We start from the raw sequence: 21,445 nt of genomic DNA, 5'->3' as shown, positions 1-21,445 counted from the left end.
GCCAAGGCACTGAATGTATAATGTTACATTTAATTAAGTTTTCTTATTTTTATGTTCACTTACACTAAGTACTATTTCTTTTAATTATATATGCTTATAATATTTATAAATTAAATTACATTAAAATTAGATGAGATAAAAAATTAAAAATTATTTATTTAAAAAAAACATAAATTATTTTAACAAGAACTGGATAAAAACTAGAACTAAAAACTTTTTCTCTAAACTAAATAAAAAGTAAAACTAGAATTATTTTCTGAACAAAAATATCACTGATCCTATTCCCCCGATAATTACCGATAATTACGAGTCCTCTATTTAGGTTTATTTTACAGAATAGGAATTTGTTTGAGGTACGGAACAAAAATGCACATAAACAAAATGTAATGCAATCTTCATCTAAAATTTAATAAAAAATTTTTTTTATAAACTCTAATAAAGCAAATACAAACAGAGTTTTTATTGAAAAATATAGTTAAAATATAGCGACAAATTGATACATGTTAAACATCCCCGTTTAGTTGCTACGATATATTCTCCAAATATATCCAAATATAATCCAAATAATGTCGTTCAATAACATGTCCTTTTAATAAAAGTTTTATTTCTTTCAATAGCATATATAGGGCCTAAACCTAATTGATTTCTAATAGGATCATCAATTAATTTGAAAATATAAAATTCACTGAAATACTGATACCACCAAATGTATTTCTGCAAATACTTACTAAATATAACTTATATATAGTAGGTATTTGCAAATACTTACTATATATAACTTATATATAGTAAGTATTTGCAGAAATAATTGCGGCATTACTTATATTATAAGTAATGCAGCAATGCAACTTTCAAGTAGAAGTAAAGCTGTAAAACTAGATATATGTTTAATAATATTGCAAAATTTGAAGTTTATATAAGTTAGATAATTGATCTAGGCATAAGATCATATTTTAATCATAAGTTAAAAAATATCACGTATTGAAGATAAATTTAAAAAGAAAAACAAATGCTTTTGTTTTTTTTGAAAATTTTTTAATTAAAACTAAACAAAAAAATTTAGACTGTAAAAAACTTCACATTCTTTGTCAATACTTGATAATTTAAAAACAATGTTTATCTGATATTAAAAATTAACAATGGCTAATATTTGTCTGATATTAAAAGTTAACAAATAAAATTATTTTTGATAAAATTATTTTTTTAAATTTGCTGTTTAAACAAATTATGTCTAAAAATTGTTGGTAGTTACCTAATTTAGGAGGTGCACAATTTACACATCTCCCAATTTTATAGCTAGATCAATATAACCAATGCAGACCACAGCACAATTGATATACTCTACTGAATGAATGCATTTAAGTCTAAACTCAAATTATAATAAATTTTTATTTGTTATTCAAAAGATATATTTAGTGCAAAATGCATTCTGTAAAAAGAAAATTGCTGAATGTATGCAATAAGTTACATTTGAAACGGACCTTAAAGTATCATGGGGATTTTACATCAAGTAAAACTGGTAGGTTTGTTCAAGAAAAACCTTTTTTAGGAAACCAATACCTAGATGACCCATTATTGCAAAATTACCTGGCAAAATATTTGCCTCCAGAGGTATGATTTAATTTACTTGTGTTTTGTGCATTAGTTTATATCATTTTTTTCTATTCTTGTTTTTTCTTTCTGTGTGTGCATAAAATGTAATTATGAAATTTTGGCGGGGATTTAAATGCATATATGGATATAAAATAATGAGGAAGTTCTTTACATATAAAACTTTTATAATATTGTAATTTATATGAAAAACTAAAATTCTAAATAAGATTAAAACAGTAAATAATTAAAAACACATTCTCATGTATGTAATTACATATTCAGTAAAGTCAAACAAAAGTCGAAAATTGCTAAATTTATTTTACTATAAACAGTTCTTCTTGCACTCTGGGAACTTGCATCTATGATCATACACTTTTTGAAGGGGATATTGTTTTTAATTTCTGTAATTAGAGATTTTTAATTGTAAGTAAAGAATTTTACAATCAATCAAAACAATTCTCTTTTCTGTGTTGTCATTAGCAATGAAATTTTCAGATGCTTGAAAAACAATATGGAGTACTTTGTAACAAAATCTGTATCATCTTTGGAGGGTCATCTTGGCTTGGTTGTTCATGTTTGTAAAGGCTCCGCCGTGGCTTGTTTGGACTTTGTGTTTACTGCTGAATCAAAAAGTGTCAAAGCTATGAGTTCTTCACTAATTTACCACAGATGACTAGTAAATTTATTTCTGGCTGCTTTGGAAATGGAAGGATTTTCTTACTTATAGCAAAATAGAGTTTTCAATAAATTTAAGTCATTATAGAGTGCAGATGCAGCAAGGGGAGCTATGCTTTGGTGTAAAACCATGCTTTAATGTAAAACCATGCTTTAATGTAAAACCATGCTTTAATGTAAACACGCATAGCCCCAGGAGGCATAACTTAACTGCAAAAGCAGAAATGCCTTCAAGGAAAAAAGTACCTGATTTTAGGAATTAATGATAATCATCTCAAATCTGATTCTTTGCAGTATTAAATTAATAATCATCATTTTAGTCGTACTGTGTAGCGACTTCTTGATTGCCAATTCTAGTTTTGTAGTTTGATTGATTTAAAAACTCCTAAAACTGTTTAAAATGTTTAAAAATGGCAATGTTTAGATCAAAGGTATCAACTGACATGCTTTCATTAAGCACACTAGCCAAGATTTGTTCAAATATGTGATGGTGGAATGTGAAATGAAGTAGGTCTTTTTGTATCAAAGCACATAGGATTTATGTCTTCTACTCTCTATTCCTACAGTAATTTGGTAATTGTATATGGTTGTGCTTCTCCAGTGCCTCCAAAATGTAGTTTGGCTACTCCAAAGAGTTGGCTAACTCTAACACCAGGTAATATAATGTGTAGGTGTTTAACTAAATTCTTACTAGTCAGATCAGAAAGTAGTTTACCATCCCGATGATTTGAATAGCTGATTTTTAACTCATCTAGACAGTGGGTTTGACTCTGAGCTGCAGTAGTTAATATATATATATATATATATATATATATATATATATATATATATATATATATATGTATATTTATATTTAAATATTTATATTTATATATATTTATATATATATACTTATATATAATAAATGTATATATACTTTTCTGTTGCATAATTTTGTCTAAAGATGTTTAAAGATGGTTTAAGTCTAGTGCTGCAGCCACACTTGGTGTCACAATATTTATTGTTGATCTTGATTGTTTCTTCAAAGTAGTTTTTCCTATTTTGCTACACAAATTTCAAATTTCATGCAAAAAACTCTTCTTTGTCACTACTTGATAGTTTAAAAACAACTGTCTTATTCATGGCTCCTAAATCTTCTTACTACTTTCTATCCCTATTTAATTTTAGTCTTTTACATGCCGCATTTCTTTTGAAGTAAGTATTATCAATTGACCCTATGGAACTATTAGGCCTTTCTTTCTTTGAGCATAAAGACAGTCTTTATCCTCTTGAATTTTGATTATGTTTAAGGCATCCAGATGTGCAATTTCAAACAAGTTATCAAGGTAATCAACACATTATTTTTGCTGATTTTCAATCTTTCTGTTAGTATTTTTTATTAACTTTATCCACTTTTCATAAAAGTTTTCCAATTTTGATATGACACAATGTTGCATAGTTGTATAAGAATGCAAGCTTTGTTCTAAAAAGACAACAGCTGTTGTACATTCATGAATAGTTTTTTTCAGTCTTCTGCTTGTGAAAAAAAGCAATATTTATATAAAGAAAGTTTTTTTCAGAACTAAATTAAAGTTTTAATTTTTATTGAACAAAACATATTTTTAAATTTTATTCTAAAATATAAAAATTTGTATGTTAATATAAACATAATTCTAAAATATAAAGGTTTGAAAGTTAAAATAAGCATAAAATTTTATGCTTTACAAAGTTGATTCAGATCAAACTGTAACTCTTCTACGAAAACTCTTTAAACAAGTCATTATGGTCATTCAGATTCCTGACTTTTAAAAACAAATAACAAATGTTATTTCAATCAATTTATTCAATGCTGCCATAAGCATCAACAGCTTCTATAATTAATGTCATTTGTCCTTCTCTGTTGCTCTCATTGTTTTACAAACTTTGAATTGATCTTTTTCAATGAAATTTTTTTATTATTAATCCCTTGGCTGTGTTAACTAAATAACAAAAATTGTAAATTACTAGCTTTTAATCCTGAAACTTTTTTATGTTTGATCTTTCTTCTTAATGTTCTTGAACAATTATAACAATCTTTTTCAATTAAACCTTAAAAAGTGTTTTGTTTATTTTTTCATTGGAAAGATTCAAACTTGCTTGAAACATCTATTTATGTACGTACCTGTTTTGACTCTATGGGGTTTCAATGATAAAATTTTAAATTCATCAAAGATCAAATAAAAAAAAAATTGTCTAGGGGACCCAGGAATCTGTTTTATTTGTGTTTTTAGTTTTATTTAAAGGAGTTTTCTTGCAGGAGTTTACTATAATTTTATATGGAGTTTGATTTAAGTGATCTTCAAATTTAAGGATTTTGAATTACATGAATTTAACTGTATTTACATACTTGTTTGTTATTATTTTTATTTATCTATTGTTTAGCTTAATTGTGTGTATATATTAGGGTGTCCCAAAAAACAATATTTAAAAAAGTATATATGCTGCCACCCCTTTAATGTGTTCCATATGATAAAAAACACTGATTCTATAAAATTTTTGAATAGAAAATATTTTCGGGGGGCCCTTAAGACCCTTTAACATATAACAAGTTCTTAATATTATCAACAAAAAAAAATCATTCAGTGTATCATGTTGGAAAGTTTCAAAAATTATAACTATAGTATATAAAAATAAATATGTTAGATTTAACAGCATAAAAAATGAAGTTTATTAACTAAAAAAAAAGAGTGCATTTTTACCAATTTTTAGACAATTTTTTTTTTAATAAGTTTTTTATAATATAATTATCATTTTTGAAAATTTCATATGATTTTGATTTTCATATTTATTTAAGACCCAACATTAATTTTTTTTTGATAATATTAGGAAATGGTTGTATGTTCAAAGATCTTAAGGGACCGTTGAAAATATTTTTTACTAAAATATTTTTTAAAACCAATATATATATATATATATATATATATATATATATATATATATATATATATATATAAATTATCTTAGTGTATTCTATAAATAGAATGCTCAATGTTCTTAAAGAATAGAGCAATAATAAATTAGTAAAAACACTAATCTAATTTTTCTTCAACAACTTGTTGCTGGCTGATGAACCTACTAATAACACTAAAAACACTAGGTTTAAAATTTTTTTGAACAAAAAATTATTTTAATTATTTTTTTACTTTACAAAATAAGCATGTTTAAAAAAACTATTTTTTTAAAACTTGAAAATAATGACTTTTTTTATTTTCAGCTTAAAAACAATAGTTTTTATGCATTTATTTAAGAAAAAAGTTATTTTTTTGTAAATTGATTATTATTTTTAAAGTTTTTATATAATTTCGCTTCTTTTGAGTACCAGGTTGACATATTTTAGAAGAACTTTTATTTTCAAAATTTTAGGGACCAGTCAAATTTTTAAGGGTCTTGAGCTACCCCTAAAATAATTTTTTGTTCAAAAAAATTTTAAACCTAGTGTTTTAGTATTATAGAACAAAGTAAAGGGGTAAGAACAGGTTTTTTTCAAAAGTGTTGTTTTAATCTCCGCCCTAATATATATATATATATATATATATATATATATATATATATATATATATATATATATATATATATATATATATATATGCGATGTGGTAGTGGTGTAGTGATAAAGCGCTCGCTTCATAGGCGAGAGGTTCGAGTTCGATCCCCACCACGTCCCTGGTAGTACCGCGCTCAACCTGTTTTTCCGCGCAGCGACCTTGTTCATCAAGGTTCGTGTTTCGGAGTTATAGAGTTGAGAGAGGGTTATAACCACTACTAAGTAGCCTCCTCATCTGTAGTGGCCTTCTTGGCTTTGAGGAGGTGAATAACAAAAAAATATGTATATATATATATATATATTGTATAAATATATTATATATACATATATATATATATATATATCTTATATATATATATATATATATATATATATATATATATATATATATATATATATATATATATATAAATATATATATATATTATGTATATAGTAAAAAAACTAAATAATTATAACACTCAATTTATTTAAAACATTACTCAGAGTTTCACGCAAATAGCGATCATCAGATGTTACAAATCTCAAAAAAAACAACGAAAAAAAAAATAAATTAAAAATACACTGGAGTGTCTTCTTTGATGACATTAAAGTTTTTCATCATATATTTGTTTTCATGGCGACACTTAGACGCAAGTTCGTTTTGCTTATTTAGTAAAGGCAATGGGGATGAAATTATATGATATTTTTCCATCAAGCATAAATTGCATGACTTACCACCAGGTTTAAACGGTTCAGCCTGGTCTAAAATTTTCCACGAAAGGACAGGATTTAAACCTTTCTTTTTAACACTCCACACAAATTTAGAAAGTTCAGTAGAGTTTGACCCACTTTCATAACGAAAGGAATTATTTTGCTTGTAAAGGCGATCTTTAAAAGTTTTTTCTGTAAGCCCAATATAATATCTGCCTTCATCTTTCGGATTTGTCTTAACATTACATAAATAGATGACATTTTTAGTTAAACATTTTCCATTAAGTGGACATAAATTAATCTGTCGGCAATTGCACATTGGAGCATTAAGGTTTGAAGAATTTGGTAAAATTTTATTGTTATGTGAAGTGATGATGTTGCAAATATTTGGAAGACAGCTATAGCTAACCTTCAGGTTGTTTCGATTAAGCAGCTTATGGAATTTATGAGATTTTGTGAAGTTTTTATCGATTAAATTTAGGAAAAGTTTGGCTACGTTTGTCTTGACATTAATTGAAAACGGAGGGTTAAACCAAATAATATTTCGTGCACGTGATTTTGCAACTTTTATAGAATCATTGGCAACGGCAGTAATGTTTTCTTTAAATCCACTAGACTTGAGGGCACTGTTGTAAAAGATTAAAAACTTCATTACTTGAAGATATACTTCTTATACAATTGGATATCATTGAGGTAATAGCTTTAAGAATGTTTGGAGGATGGTTCGAATTAACATTACAATATATCAATATATATAATGGGATGTCACCTGTTTTCCTATATGGCTGATAAGAATTGTCAGACAAATTGAGCGAAATATCAAGAAAGTCAAATATATTGTATATATATATTTTATATGTATATAATATATTTTAGAAATGTCAAATATATTGTATATATATATTTTATATATATATATTATATATATATATATATATATTTTATATATATATATATATATTAAGGTGATGCAAAATTTTTAGGTTCAAAACTTTAGTTATCCTCAAGCCTGCCCTTGTTCTATATGACAATAGTTATTATTTTCCAAAATTTGAATCAAATCGGATGATGTGTAGGGGTTGCCATGTTTTGTCACATTTTGGAATGAGGTTAAAAAAGTGAAAAAAATATTTTTTTTTTATTAATTATTTGTTATTAATTACTTATTATTATGTGGTGGATTGTGGATGTTTAATGTTAAACAAACAATAATATAGTACTGTACTACTATGTAATTACACTAGGCAATAATAGATCAATCATTTTCATCGTTCAACAGTCATCTTCATCAGGGTAGACTTTGATGCAACTGGAAATTCCTTCCAGTGAAGATCAACCAATTCGTAACGTTTTTGTTGAAGTATGTTATAAGTGCTATGCCTCGTTCCGCACAATCGTTGACAACCTTCATTTGACAAACCTTGTGCTTCGTTTCAAGATATGTTAGACCCACTCTGAAGATTCTTTCATTAAATATGATTCAGCTTTTTCTTTGCCATTCTTCAAAATTAGATCGAAAAGTTCTGCGGTGCGTTGTGTAATGAAGGAAGACAATGAACTGTGACAATTGAATGTGGCAGCATCAAGTCTTTTGAGAGATTTCTGTTTCAGCTGTTGTTTCAGGTTGTTTGCCATGTCTCTCTTGGTGTTGTTGTCGACACGGGAATCAAAGAAAGCCAATCCTATTAGATGTTCAGAAAAATACCACAGATGGCGATGAAAAGCTTCTGCTGCATTAGTTGCAATTGTACGATTTGGATATACTTGAATTCGTTGAAGAAGCCTAGCATCATTGAATGGTGCACGTTCAGTTCAATGGGCTTCATTCCAAAACTGTTTGTATATAAATGCCACAAAAAGACTTATGTCTGTTATTCCTTTTTTATCCTTTGTAGTAATAACAAATTGATCCTGAAACAAATATATCTTTATACAATGAATAGCTTTTGCCATCCAACGTGCATTGTGTGTTGCACCTGGTGCCTGAAACTTTACATTCAACTCCGATGTTGCAGTTGATCCTCCAAGAAAAATAAGGCACAAATTCAAAAGTTCTAAGTATTCATCCCTGGGTTATTGACCTTTAATTGCTTCACCATAATACACTACCATTTCTTCACGGATTTTGAGAAAAAAATCACAGTTATACAATTCTTCATTATAGTGAACACCTCCTTGTTGATTGCTGGCCATTGCTTCTGGAAATGGTTAAAAATTCCAACATCAGGTCCTCCACTGCTTCCAAATACAGTCATGAAAATGGTGGAAAGCATGACTTCAAAGACATGGTGTCTGCATGCTATCCATATAAGATTACGGTCAATTATTGCTCTATTATTGTGCAGGCACCAATGTTAAACCAGTGTTGGATGAAGTAGTGTCAAAAACCAGTCCCTGAACAAGTTCTTCCAATTTCCAATCTTTAAGAGCCTTCATGCAAGCATCAGCCTGTTGCTCACCTGTACCTCGATCAATCTTTGGAACGCCCAGCAATTTTTCCACCCCACCACCAGTCACAAGGATGGCAATTCTATCCACTTTTTTTTGACCACCAGTGATATCAGGTAAGAGCTTTCCATTCCAATGCAGAAGAAGTGGACCATCAGGAGAGAAATCAACCTTGTCAGCTGTAGTCAGTGCTTCATGAACAGATCACCTTTTTCTGCGGATTGTGCTGTACGACAATGATAAATCTTTTATAGAGTGACCAAGAGCCTGAGCAACTATTCCAACCACGAAGAGTGCACGGCGATCAGAAATATTAACACGATCAAGAGACAATACAACATTATTTGTTAGAACTTTCATCTACTTTTTCGTTGAACCATTTGTGCTCAGTGTGCTGGAAGCAGAAAGAGTCTGACATTCATCATCATCCGAGGAACTTGAGCTACTTTCACTCACAATGTCAACTGCTGATGAAGAAGAAATAAGTTCTGTTTTTTCCATCAGTTCCACTTTACTGCTTTGACGCCTCAATTCCATTTTAGTTTCTCGGACTCGTTTCCGTGCCTCCCTAGCTGTTAAATTCCGATCAATTCCTGCCATGCTACAACTTAATGGATCTTCTTGCTGCTGATGTAAAAATGCTTTACCTTCATCGTTTTTCATAACTTCTGATGCATTTTTGGTTGATATATCAAAAAGTTCTTCAAGGTCAGCATGGAAAAGTCATTCTTTCATTTGACAGCTGTCCAATTTTGATCGTCGGTGATTTTTCAGCAACAAATATTCGCCATAAAGTTTTTTTAACTTTCTTTCTGCATTGTCAATTCTTTGAGTTGGAATTCTTCCTCTCTCCTATATAACAAGAACTGCTTCAATTGTTGCCCGAATACTTTTTTTCACTTCTTGTTTCTCTTCTGTATGATGGAAGAGCAACCTCCGAAGAACATCCCCTCTTGAAGGAAGTCTGGCAGTCGACAGAGTTTGTATAGGTTTACCAACAAACCACACCACAGCAAAAGATCTAGTGGTTGCCATATTAATTTCTATTCAAAATATATTGTTATACATATATATATATATATATATATATATATATATATATATATTTATATATATATATATTCATATATATATATATATATATATATATATATATATATATATATATATATATATATATATATATATATAAAATAAAAAAACAAATTTGCAAAATTTGAGAGAATCACAAAGTTTTACCAATGGTTAAATCATCTTATAAAACATGGCAACCCCTAAAATTGCTTCTTTTAGTCTAATTTTTGGTACACATGATCCTAGGTGATAAATGAACACAGGCAACCTTGAGGAGAATGCTTTTTGTGAACTTTTTTTTTTCTATTACAATCTGAATCACCCTAATATATATATATATATATATATATATATATATATATATATATATATATATATATATATATATATATATATATATATATATATATATAAATTATCTTAGTGTATTCTATAAATAGAATGCTCAATGTTCTTAAAGAATAGAGCAATAATAAATTAGTAAAAACACTTATCTAATTTTTCTTCAACAACTTGTTGCTGGCTTCCTTATGAACCTACTAATGGTGAAACAAGTTGTTGAAGAAAAAATTAAATGAGTGTTTTTACTTACTAATAACCAGAGATGTAGGTCTTGAGACCAAAGTTTTGGTCTTGAGATGCCTTGAGACTCATATTTAATTGTCTTGGTCTTGAAGCCCAAAGTCTTGGTCTTAGTCTTGGTTTGGAAAGCCCAGAGTATTGGTCTTGATCTTGGTCTCAGACCTCGACTGTATTTTACTTTCTTGATTTTTACAAAAATATCAGTTCATTGAATGGATTAGTTATTAATAACAAACCGTTGATCGCCACAACTTCCCGCTCTTAATGAGAGTTCGTCATCTTGGTTTGACAAGGTTCTAACTGAAATTTTTTATGTTAGGAGAATTAAAAAAAAAATCATTTAATTTATTTTTAATGTTTAATTAAAATTATTTATATTATTATTTTTTTATTTGTTTATTCTTTTTTTTTGTTTGATGTATAAAAATGCATAAATAAATAAAAAATAAGTAAATAAATATTTTATTTAGACATTAAAAAAATGAAAAAAAGATTTATTTACTATTCTCCTAATAGTCTTGATCCCGGTCTTGTAAAAACTTTCAAAGACTTGGTCTTGGTCTTGGGTTGATTTTTTGATGTCTTGGTCTTATTCTTGGTTTTGAAGCTTTCAGTCTTGGTCTTGGTCTTGTTCTTAGTCTTGGTCTTGGCCTTTATTGCCTTGATAACATCTCTGCTAATTACTAATATATATATATATATATATATATATATATATATATATATATATATATATATATATATATATATTGTGTATATATATATTGTGTGCATATATATATATATTGTGTATATATATATATATATATTGTGTGCATATATATATATTATATGTATATATATATATATATATACATATTTATGTATTACATATGTAAATATATATAGAGAGAGATACAGGCCTTGTAATGAAGCGGGAGCGATTGCTCTGCACAAGTGAAACACACATGTAAATGACCTTACAGTGCGATAAAAAGCGCTAGCTAGTTTTGTTATGAAAGTAAAAAATCGCGCTCGTCTGAAGAATGGAGAAAGTTATTAGTTGATTTTATAGAAAATATTTTTAGTAAAATTTTTTTGCTAAAGTCAAAATATGTTTAAAAAGTAGAGTTTGCAAGTTGTTAAATAAAGAAGTTATATTCTTAATAAAGTACGTCATGCATAAGTTATGTGTGATGTACTTCAACTTTAATTTATATGGCATAAGTTTAAATTATAAATGATTTATTTCTTCTATTCGAAAGCTAGATTCAGCATGTTTTTATTTTATTTTATAATTCAACTTTATCATATTATCCACTTATTCGTACCCTGGTTAAGTGGAACCATTAGCTAATTTGTATAGTTTTTTAGGGTCCATTTGAGTAAAAGTTCTAGTTAAGCCAAAATACTTTGCTTAATTAGAACTTTTACTTTGAATTGCATAAAAGTCTGTGAAATAGTATATCAAAACTTTTAAATGAAAATTTCAAACTTAAATGTTAAATATCTAGCATAATATTTATAAATATCTAGCATAATATTTATAAATATCTATTTATAAATATCTTATAAATAAATGTCTTGCGTAAAAAATTTATTAGACTGAAACTTTAATTAAAGCTTCGATTTCGTACAGGTTCGATCAGATTCTTTTAATTAATGACTATTATATTTAAAATTCAAAAACATCAAAACTTTGGAATATCAAATATTTTTTGTCAAATATAAGTTAGTAAACTAAATATTTTCACTGGTATCTTCAAATCGATTAAGCTCATACTAAAGTCTATTTATTAAAAAAGTTAAAGGTAAACACAGCTTAAAATAAAAAAAATATAAAAAGATTCAATAAACAATATGTATAACAAATATATTTTTTATATAACTTTGAATTGAAACTTTTGGAACATGCGTTTATGAACACGCGTTCATAAACAACAAAAGAAAAAATGTATCGCCACTAGTTTCACAAACGCATTTCTCAAAATATATGTCAGTATATAAGTTAATTATATATTATATTTGTATAAGCAAAAATGGCGCAATGAGCGTGTGTGTGTGTGATTGATCGATGTTTTTTTTTGTTCATTTAGCCAACAAATTTGACCATATTCAATTTAGAAAGTTAGTCGATAAGGCAGTCGCCAAATTTTAAAAAATGGCAAATTTTAAAAAACTTGTAAAAAATTCAAATAAAAAATCTTTCACCCTTTTCCTTGTATGCACTGGTATGCGTTTGAGTGACCCCCTCCACATACTTCCGTACATAATTTATGGATGGCCCCATGGCAATCAATTTCCAACTCTGAATATCACTCTTGAAGACTTAATGTCAAGCGCGCATAATCACGCTCGTTGATAACGTATTTCAGTATTACAAACGCGAATTATTACACTTGGCGATTTTATTCATCACATGCACTGTGTGTATGTATATATATATACATATATATATATATATATACATATATATATATATATATATATATATATATATATATATATATATATATATATATATATATATATATAACCCTCGGAATTAGGAAAAATGAGGTCGGGAATAATTTGCCGACCATTTGCATACACGTGATGAGACAAGTAATCACAAGTGTTTTTAATTGGATTTAAGTTGGATGATAGCGCTGGATGATCAAACAACTGGATGTCCTGTTCCATTACAATTTCCATCACAGTCTTTGCCGTATGTATTGATGCGTTATTTTGTATAAGGACAAACGCATTTCTATAGTTGGTATGCTCACATATTGCATTAAGTAATCAGAGAGTGTAATAATATAGTCTTCTGCTGTTTGTTTCCCCTCTAAGAACTTTAATTCAGATAATCCAGCTTTAGAAAATGCACCCCAAATCATGACACCACCACCACCATTTTGTTGGGACAATAAAGTCTCGGGCTCTTTTCATAAGTCATGTCAATAATATCCGTCTGGACCTTTCAAGATTAAATTTCTTTTCATCAGACTAAATAGTTGAGCCCCAATCAGGTGGACAAGACAAATGTTTGTTCACATATGCCATACATTTCTCCATGTGATGTTTCTGCATCGCTAGCATTGACATATGCTTCGCATACTTCAAATGTTTGGCTTCATGTAACGTTCTTTATATCGTATGCAACGACACATCAATATCCAGCTGGGCATGTATCAATCAGGCACTACAGCCTGTGTTTGAAACCATTTGTAGAATGTGACGTTTGTCACGCTTTGTTTATTTTGAAACATTTTGGTCAAATTTTGTTTTCAAATATGATCAGGATCCTTCAAAATCTTCCCAATCACCTTCCGTCTTCACTGTATATGTTTCGATATCTCAGACATTGATACATTGGCAGTCTTGAATGCCTTGATCACAGCGACTTCTTCAGCATTTAACTTAGTTTTATGTCCCATAGTAGTCCTGTGTAACACATATGGTTAGTTCACATATGTTGGCCTTTTAGTCTACGCTAATATATATATCACTTACCTAGCGTTAACAATTCGCGGGAAAACATTTGGTGCCAAAAATGATATGTTTCATATTACTTCTCTGATTATGAGTATTTTTAGATATTTTAATGTTTAAAACAGTATAAAGTGAATAATATATATTATATTTATAGTGTGTGCTATTTGTTTGGCACGGACTGTATATATATATATATATGTATATATATATATTAATATATATATATATATATATATATATATATTTATATATAGATATATATCTTCAGGTGTTTAACTTGGTTGATAAAGATCTGAAGTTACTTGGAGCAGCTGTAGCTGGGTATATATTGCATCATCATGAGAATGTTTGTTCTTTTGAACCTCAGTTAATTCAATATGATGCTTGGGGAAAGCGTATAGACAAACTGGTTATGCATCCTTCTTGGAATGCACTTCATGATATCTGTGCAGAAGAGGGTTTAGTATCAATACCTTATGTTTCTAAATTGGATAAATGGGGGTGAGTATACTTCTTACTTTTTTTAGTATTCAACAAATATTATTGTACATACGTGTATATTATTAATATTATAGTAGTTCAAAAAGTTTCTCTTGTTTTTAAAAAATTTCCAGTAGAGACAGTGGTTTACACAAAGTTCTAGTAAAATAACTATTAGGGTGGCTTTTAAAGCAACATTTTTGAAAAAAACCTGTTCCTACCCCTTTACTTTGTTCTATATAATACTAAAACACTAGGTTTAAAATTTTTTTGAACAATAGTGTTTTAGTATTATATAGAACAAAGTAAAGGGGTAGGAACAGGTTTTTTTCAAAAATGTTGTTTTAAGAGCCACCCTAATAACTATATTTTAAACTCACTTCGTATTCAATGTTATTTATTTTTCTCGAAAATTATTTTGAACAATAAGTTTTTGAAATCTTTTTGGGACAAAAGTAACACGTTACTAATTGACAAAAGGAACACGTTACTAATTGATTAGTAACATGTTACTAATTGACAAAAATGACATAACAAAAATGTTTTTAATTTATTTTAAATTGTTTTATTTTATTAAAAATTTGTAAATAACGTTTTAAATAATAAAATGCAGCAAAATCTTTTAAAAAAAAAATTTTTTTTCAACAATAACAACTGCATAATGTAACCTTTCTAAGGGCAGAAGAAGTCAGGCTATTTAGGCTATTTTAACGAATATTTGCCGCTTCTTAGACCAAACTTATAAGATGGAATTGAATTTTCTATCAAACTAGATGTACTGGTTCTATATAAAATGTTAAATGCTATTTTTTATTTATTTTTTCTAATTATTTAATTCTTACAAATTAAATAAACACTACAACTATTTTTATATTTCAGGGTGTGGATATTAAAAAATACTTCTTTATGCCAGAAATAAAAATGTTTAAAAGTTAGGTTACCAAACTTGGCAATTTTTACAATATATAGAAATGAATAGATTCGAAATTCGAAATTTATATGTTCAAGTAACTTACTAACGTAACTTAACAAATAGTTTTTTACTTTTAGAAACTTACTAAAAGTAAAAAACTATTTGATTACAAATTGTTCCAGCTGTTATATATTGAAGTAATTAGAAATGTTAATTTTTTCCATGCTTAATATAAGGTTACTTTCTATATATATATATATTCTATATATAATGCCTCATTCACATTTTTCTGTTCTGGTAAGATTTAAAACTTTTCTGACATATGAGTGAAATACCATTTTTGCCATTATAACATTTTATTTAACTGTTAGGGTAGAATAGGGTTTTATGAGAACCTTAAGCCAAAATTGGAATTTTTTCTAAGTTAATTATGCTTAATCCAAAATTTTTTAAATAAACAATTTTTAGGGGTCACTATTTATGATCTACTTAGATATTTGGACACCCAAAATATTTTTCTTAAAAACACAGAGGTTTTAAAAAAGTAGCCTAAGTGCTCATTTTACCCAGACCACTTGGTAATATGAGCACATTAGATTAAGTTTAAAAAATAATATCTATTAAGTATAAAAAATAACAACATAACAATTTGAACTAATTTGTGGAATACAATGAATCGTTATTAACAAAATTTATTATATAAATCATTAAAAAATCAAATTCTTAGCCATTTTTTATTGAAGCAAAACTACTTTGTTTTATGTAACAACAATAACAAAAAAAACAATAAGATAGTCTGTTAATTTTTCAATTTTATTAACTCAAACCTTGAAAACGATAGAATTACAAATTTTTTGAATTTAACTTCAAAATATTTTGTAAAAACCACTGCAATTTTAGGACTTTAAACTAGTTAATTTTAATTGAACGTGCTCAAATTACACTGGGTAATTTGAGCACGTTCATATTACACAAAAATGTTTTTTTTTTTTTTAAATAAAGTCAAAACTAAATGTTTAATATAAAACTAAATGTTTAATAACAAATGATGATATTTTGCGTAATGCGTTATGATAATATTTAAAAAAAAAATTGAATAGTGTTTTAATTAGATGAGAGCTGCTATTTACTACATATAATTTTATGCAAATTATACTGATTCTTGTTATAACCATATTGTTGTCACAGTTCCATATAAAGTTGATTCAAAACTTATAAAGCAACTTTAGCTTTACTGCTTACATCTTAGAAGTTTTTGGGTATGCTCATAATAACCAAGGTGCTCATGTTACCCTAATCTACCCTATTTGTTTTATTTTTCTACCTGTATATGCTTACAAATTCTATTTTTTTAATGGATGCGTTTAACTTTTTTTTTTAAGGTGAAGTGTGCAAAATTAACTGGCGCAAGCTTAATTAAATGAAATAAGAATAGTCATACTGGAAGAGAAATGATAAAATATTGTGCTGACTCCGTACGTGAAAAATGTGTTGAAAACCTTAAACTGTGCAAATTTTTTTCTATTCTTAGTGACGGTAGTCAAGCAAGAAAAATGGGCAAAGAAAAAGAACTGGTTTTAGTTTGAACGGAAAGAAATAGTATACCGATCTATATGGTCACAGAGTTGCTGGACATGTCACTCTTTGGTGGCAGTGACTCAAACTCAGTAACTAATGGTATAAATAGCATATTTGAATCAGATGCATGATTATTTAAAATAAGATCTGAACATTATACTAACAAAGTAATATGTGCAACTGCAGATGGTGCAAGTATAAATTTTGGTGTACATAACGGTGTACTGACACAATTGCAGCAGAGTTGCAATTGTGTCAGTACACCATTATGTACACCAAAATAATTAATCATAGGGTTGAATCAGCAGTAAAAGAAGCATTTAAAGAAATCCCTGATTTTACAAAAATTGGCGACTTTTATATCGCTAACTACTATCTATTAAGGAACTCTGGTATATTAAAAGCGGAAGTTGAAGCAGCCTCAAAATGCCTTGATATAACACACTACAATTTACCAAAAATTACAGGAACAAGGTTTGTTGGACATAGGAGGAAAGGAGTTTGTAGTCTGTTAGAAACATGGCCAGCTTTTATTATGGCTTACCAAAATTATGCAAGCGAGCAGACAAATATTCAAACTGTTAAAGTAAAGGGGTTATTAAAATCATTTAAGTGCTAAGTAACTGTTAAAGTAAAGGGGTTGTTAAAATCATTTAAGTGCCATTCTTTCCTTTGCCAAGTTGGTTTGTACCTAGACAGCTTAGATGTTATAGTTCCAGTCGCAAAAATATTTGAAACTAATGAGTTATTGGTTTTTTGAAATTCCAACGGTTATAAATCGAACTCTATTGGAGATAGAAGACAAACTTCAAGTGATAGGAAAAGATGATGAATTTATTGAGAGTTTTATAAATCGTTACATGATCTCTGATAAAAATGATGTAGAAGGTTCATTTGCTAAGGCTGGCGATAAACGAAGGCACGTTAAAAATCGTATGTATGTCAACGTAGTATTAGAAATGAATAGTTTTGCTTATGATGAATCAATTATGGAAGTTTGTCAAATTAAAAAAACGATTTTTACAAAACTGTCTTTGTTATTGTCAAGTAGATTCCAAGACTACTCATAAGAATTTATACTTTTTAGAAGTATGAAATTTATTGATCCAATACATTGGATATATGAAGACCCAGAATTAGGAGTGGCGGAAATCAACCTTCTCAGCAATTATTTTAAAACGCCATTAAAAAGCGTTGATTTTCAAAGAGATGCCGCATTAAGAGAATGGAAAAAAGTAAAGTGGCTAATTAAAACTGAATTTGACTGTCACCCGGTTCGCAGTTTGTGGAAAATTATTTTTCAAAAATATTATATTCAATTTAAAAATGTATGTTGCCTTGATTCATTAATTATGAGTATATCTGGATCGAATTCACAAGTTGAAAGAGCATTTAGCACTGTCACAAATATTTTATCAGATAAAAGACTCTCTTTGAGTCACGAAGCACTTGCTGATTGTGTTGTAATTCTTGGAAATCATAGTCTTTGGTCGGTTGAATATATATATATATATATATATATATATATGGGTTTAAACATTTAAACTTGCTATTTATTTACATGCTGGCATACAATATCTTAATACAAACTTTAGCTGGGAAGAGTTGTCGACATTGTAACAACTAAGGAATAAATATTTTTTAAATGAAGATGGTTTAATTATGAAAACATTTATGATTTGATTAATACAAACAAACAACCCTACTATACATTGATGTATCCAGATTAATTTTGACACCGGTATACTTATACCGGCGCGTATAAGTTCTTTGCATTACAGAAAGTAAAGATATATATCTATATATATATATCTTATTTTAGAACATGTGGGAAAACCAGAAGAATTGTTAGACAGTTATTTAGCTCGCTTTCAACTTGATGCATCTGAACCAAATAAACGTTAACCCGCTAACCGTGATAAAATTGCAATTATTCAAGAAAATTTTACTTTTTTAAGTATGTCATCAAACAAGGAAGCCTCCAATGAAAAAAAGTGAGTTACTTCTATAATGTTGGAAACATTAAAAACCCGATTTAAAAGTTTTAATGATCCTATATTCGCAAACATGGTTTGGATGGACCCAAGAAGCTGGTTAATTAATGAAAGCCAATACGGCAATGACAAGATTGTTTACCTTTATTTATACTGGTTTTGATAAGTCAAATATTGTAAATAAGTGGAAACAATTTTGATTTTTTGTTAAATACCATTTTGCCAACAACATCACCGAGAACAAAGAAAACTCGGCTTCCAAAGTTTGGATGTATACTTTGAGATTCTTTTTTTGAGTTCTTTAATCTTTCTCTTATTGCTGAGGTAGTGTTTTTAATGTTCAGTTCAAATTCAGCAGTCGAGTGCATATTTAGTTTATTGAGTTTAATTTTATCTGATAAAAGATCAAAACTCAAACATGACACAATGACAATGTTCAGGTGTATTAGCTGTAATGATAAGTTATGAACAGAGATTGAGAGAGAGACAATCAAAAAACAACCACTAAATATATATCTAGAAACTCGTCGAAAATTAAAGATTAGTAAAATTTCAAGTTCAAGAGACCAATCACTTTCTCCTTTAACTGATGTTGATATTAGCGATTCAGAGTCTGAAGAAGACTCCAAATTGCTATTCATATTTGAATGCAGACTCGGATGATGAAATCTAAATAAAAAAAAAGATATTATTTTGCTTAACAAAACAAAGCTTCTTAAGATAGATTAATATTTTTTGCTGTTTAGTTGTGTTTTTATAAAAGAAAAAAAATTTTATTGTATCTTTTAAGAAAAGAGAAAAAAATAAAGCATATCTGAATTTGTTTGAGATGCTTGCCCATATAATAAACAATAAAAAAGGTTTGTAAATAAAATTGGTAAAATTATTTGCCCAGTGCAAAAGTTCGGAGTTACTCAATGAAAGCAATTTAAAATGAAAACTGATAAAACGCTTTTTTTTTTTTTTTTTGCTTACACTTGTAAAGAAAAAAGTACAAAAATCAAATAATTTTCAAAATCGCTAATAAAGACCATCTAGCCAGCGTTTTTTCATGTGCTGGCAATGAATTTCAAATGGAGAAGACTGATATATATATATAAATATATATATATATATATATATATATATATATTAGGGCTGTCCAAAAAAAATTTTTTTTTCAGATTTGATTGCATAGTTGTTTATTTTGTGCCATTTGACATAGTAATTAACTGTGCAAAAAATCTTTCCAATCAGATAATGTTTATGGGGTGCTCAATGACCATAAAGTTTTACGAAAAATGTGAAAAACATGGAAAAAGTAACAAAGTTCCACAAATTTCTAAAACCCGGTTAATTAGATTTTTCAGATTTGATCAGTTTTAATTATTTCTAAATATTAAATTCTGAATACAAATTACAATCCACATCCACTTTAGACTGGTTTATTAGCAGAGAAATTAATGAAATAAAATACTGCAATACGACTAAAGTTCTGCGGTTTTTGTTATATCAGAATTTTTCCAAAATAAAACACTAGGATTTTTGACTCTTTGTCATTGATTAAAATACGAATTATAAACAAAAAAACATATGAGCAATTAACATTTAATTATCGTAATGTTATAGTTCGTGCAATGTTAATGCTAGCGAGGACTATAACTCTTCAGAGTACACTTTCTGGCATCTGGCACTCGCTTTCTGTGATCCTCAACCACCTGAATTAACCTCTGCATTTCAGATTCATTCCTTGTAATCGATTCATTAAACATCGACATTAAAGCCACAGATCGTTCGGCAGCATCATTTACTACTTTCAATGAATATACTAAATTTTTTCCTTCTTGGTATTCTGGGGAATCATTCCAGGTAGCTGGATCGTTGTTGAACAGAAAATCAATATCAACCTTCATTGACCGCAACGCACTTGCTGAAACTGATGTCACCAGCATGTCCAGAGATTTCTTCTCAAGACTTTCAATGTTCTTTAATTTGATCAACCTTTCAGACCAGTTCTCACCGTGAAATTTCATGTTGGAAATCATTTTTCGCTTCTTTTCTGTTTGAAGTTTGTTTGAAAACAAAGCTAGTGGGACCAATTCTGGTGAAAGGTACCACAAATGGTTTTGAAAGTTCTTGACTGCTGCTTCGGAAATCGTTTTATTCACAACTGCAAACTGCTTAAGTTGCTGAAACAGAAACAAGTCATTAACTGGAGCATCGCTGGCATTTGTGCATGATATCCAAGATTTTACATAAACCAGACTAGCAAATAAGCAAAATTCACAGAGATTTTTTTCCTCTTTTGTGGTCAACTTGAACTCTTCACGAAATAAATAAATCTTAAAACAATAAATAACCTTGGCCATCCAGCGAGCCATGTGATAAGCACCAGGGATCTTGAAATGATAATTTTTC

At 28.3% G+C, this 21,445-nt stretch overlaps 1 protein-coding gene across 1 annotated transcript in view; it reads left to right on the top strand.

The window, feature by feature from the left end:
* The first annotated feature begins 1,294 nt into the window (after positions 1-1,294).
* Positions 1,295-21,445, top strand: part of LOC101239216 (acyl-CoA dehydrogenase family member 11) — a 53,253-nt gene continuing 33,102 nt past the window's right edge. Inside the window, exons 1-2 of the mRNA XM_065807593.1 lie at positions 1,295-1,611; positions 14,352-14,584. Of these exons, the coding sequence (XP_065663665.1) occupies positions 1,423-1,611; positions 14,352-14,584 (422 nt within the window). The 5' untranslated portion in view covers positions 1,295-1,422. The remainder of the gene's footprint in view (positions 1,612-14,351; positions 14,585-21,445) is intronic.

Source organism: Hydra vulgaris, chromosome 10 (assembly GCF_038396675.1).
Source record: "Hydra vulgaris chromosome 10, alternate assembly HydraT2T_AEP".
NCBI lineage: Eukaryota > Metazoa > Cnidaria > Hydrozoa > Anthoathecata > Hydridae > Hydra > Hydra vulgaris.
The sequence above is the reverse complement of the archived record's forward strand: the minus strand, read 5'-3'. Positions and strand labels throughout refer to the sequence as shown.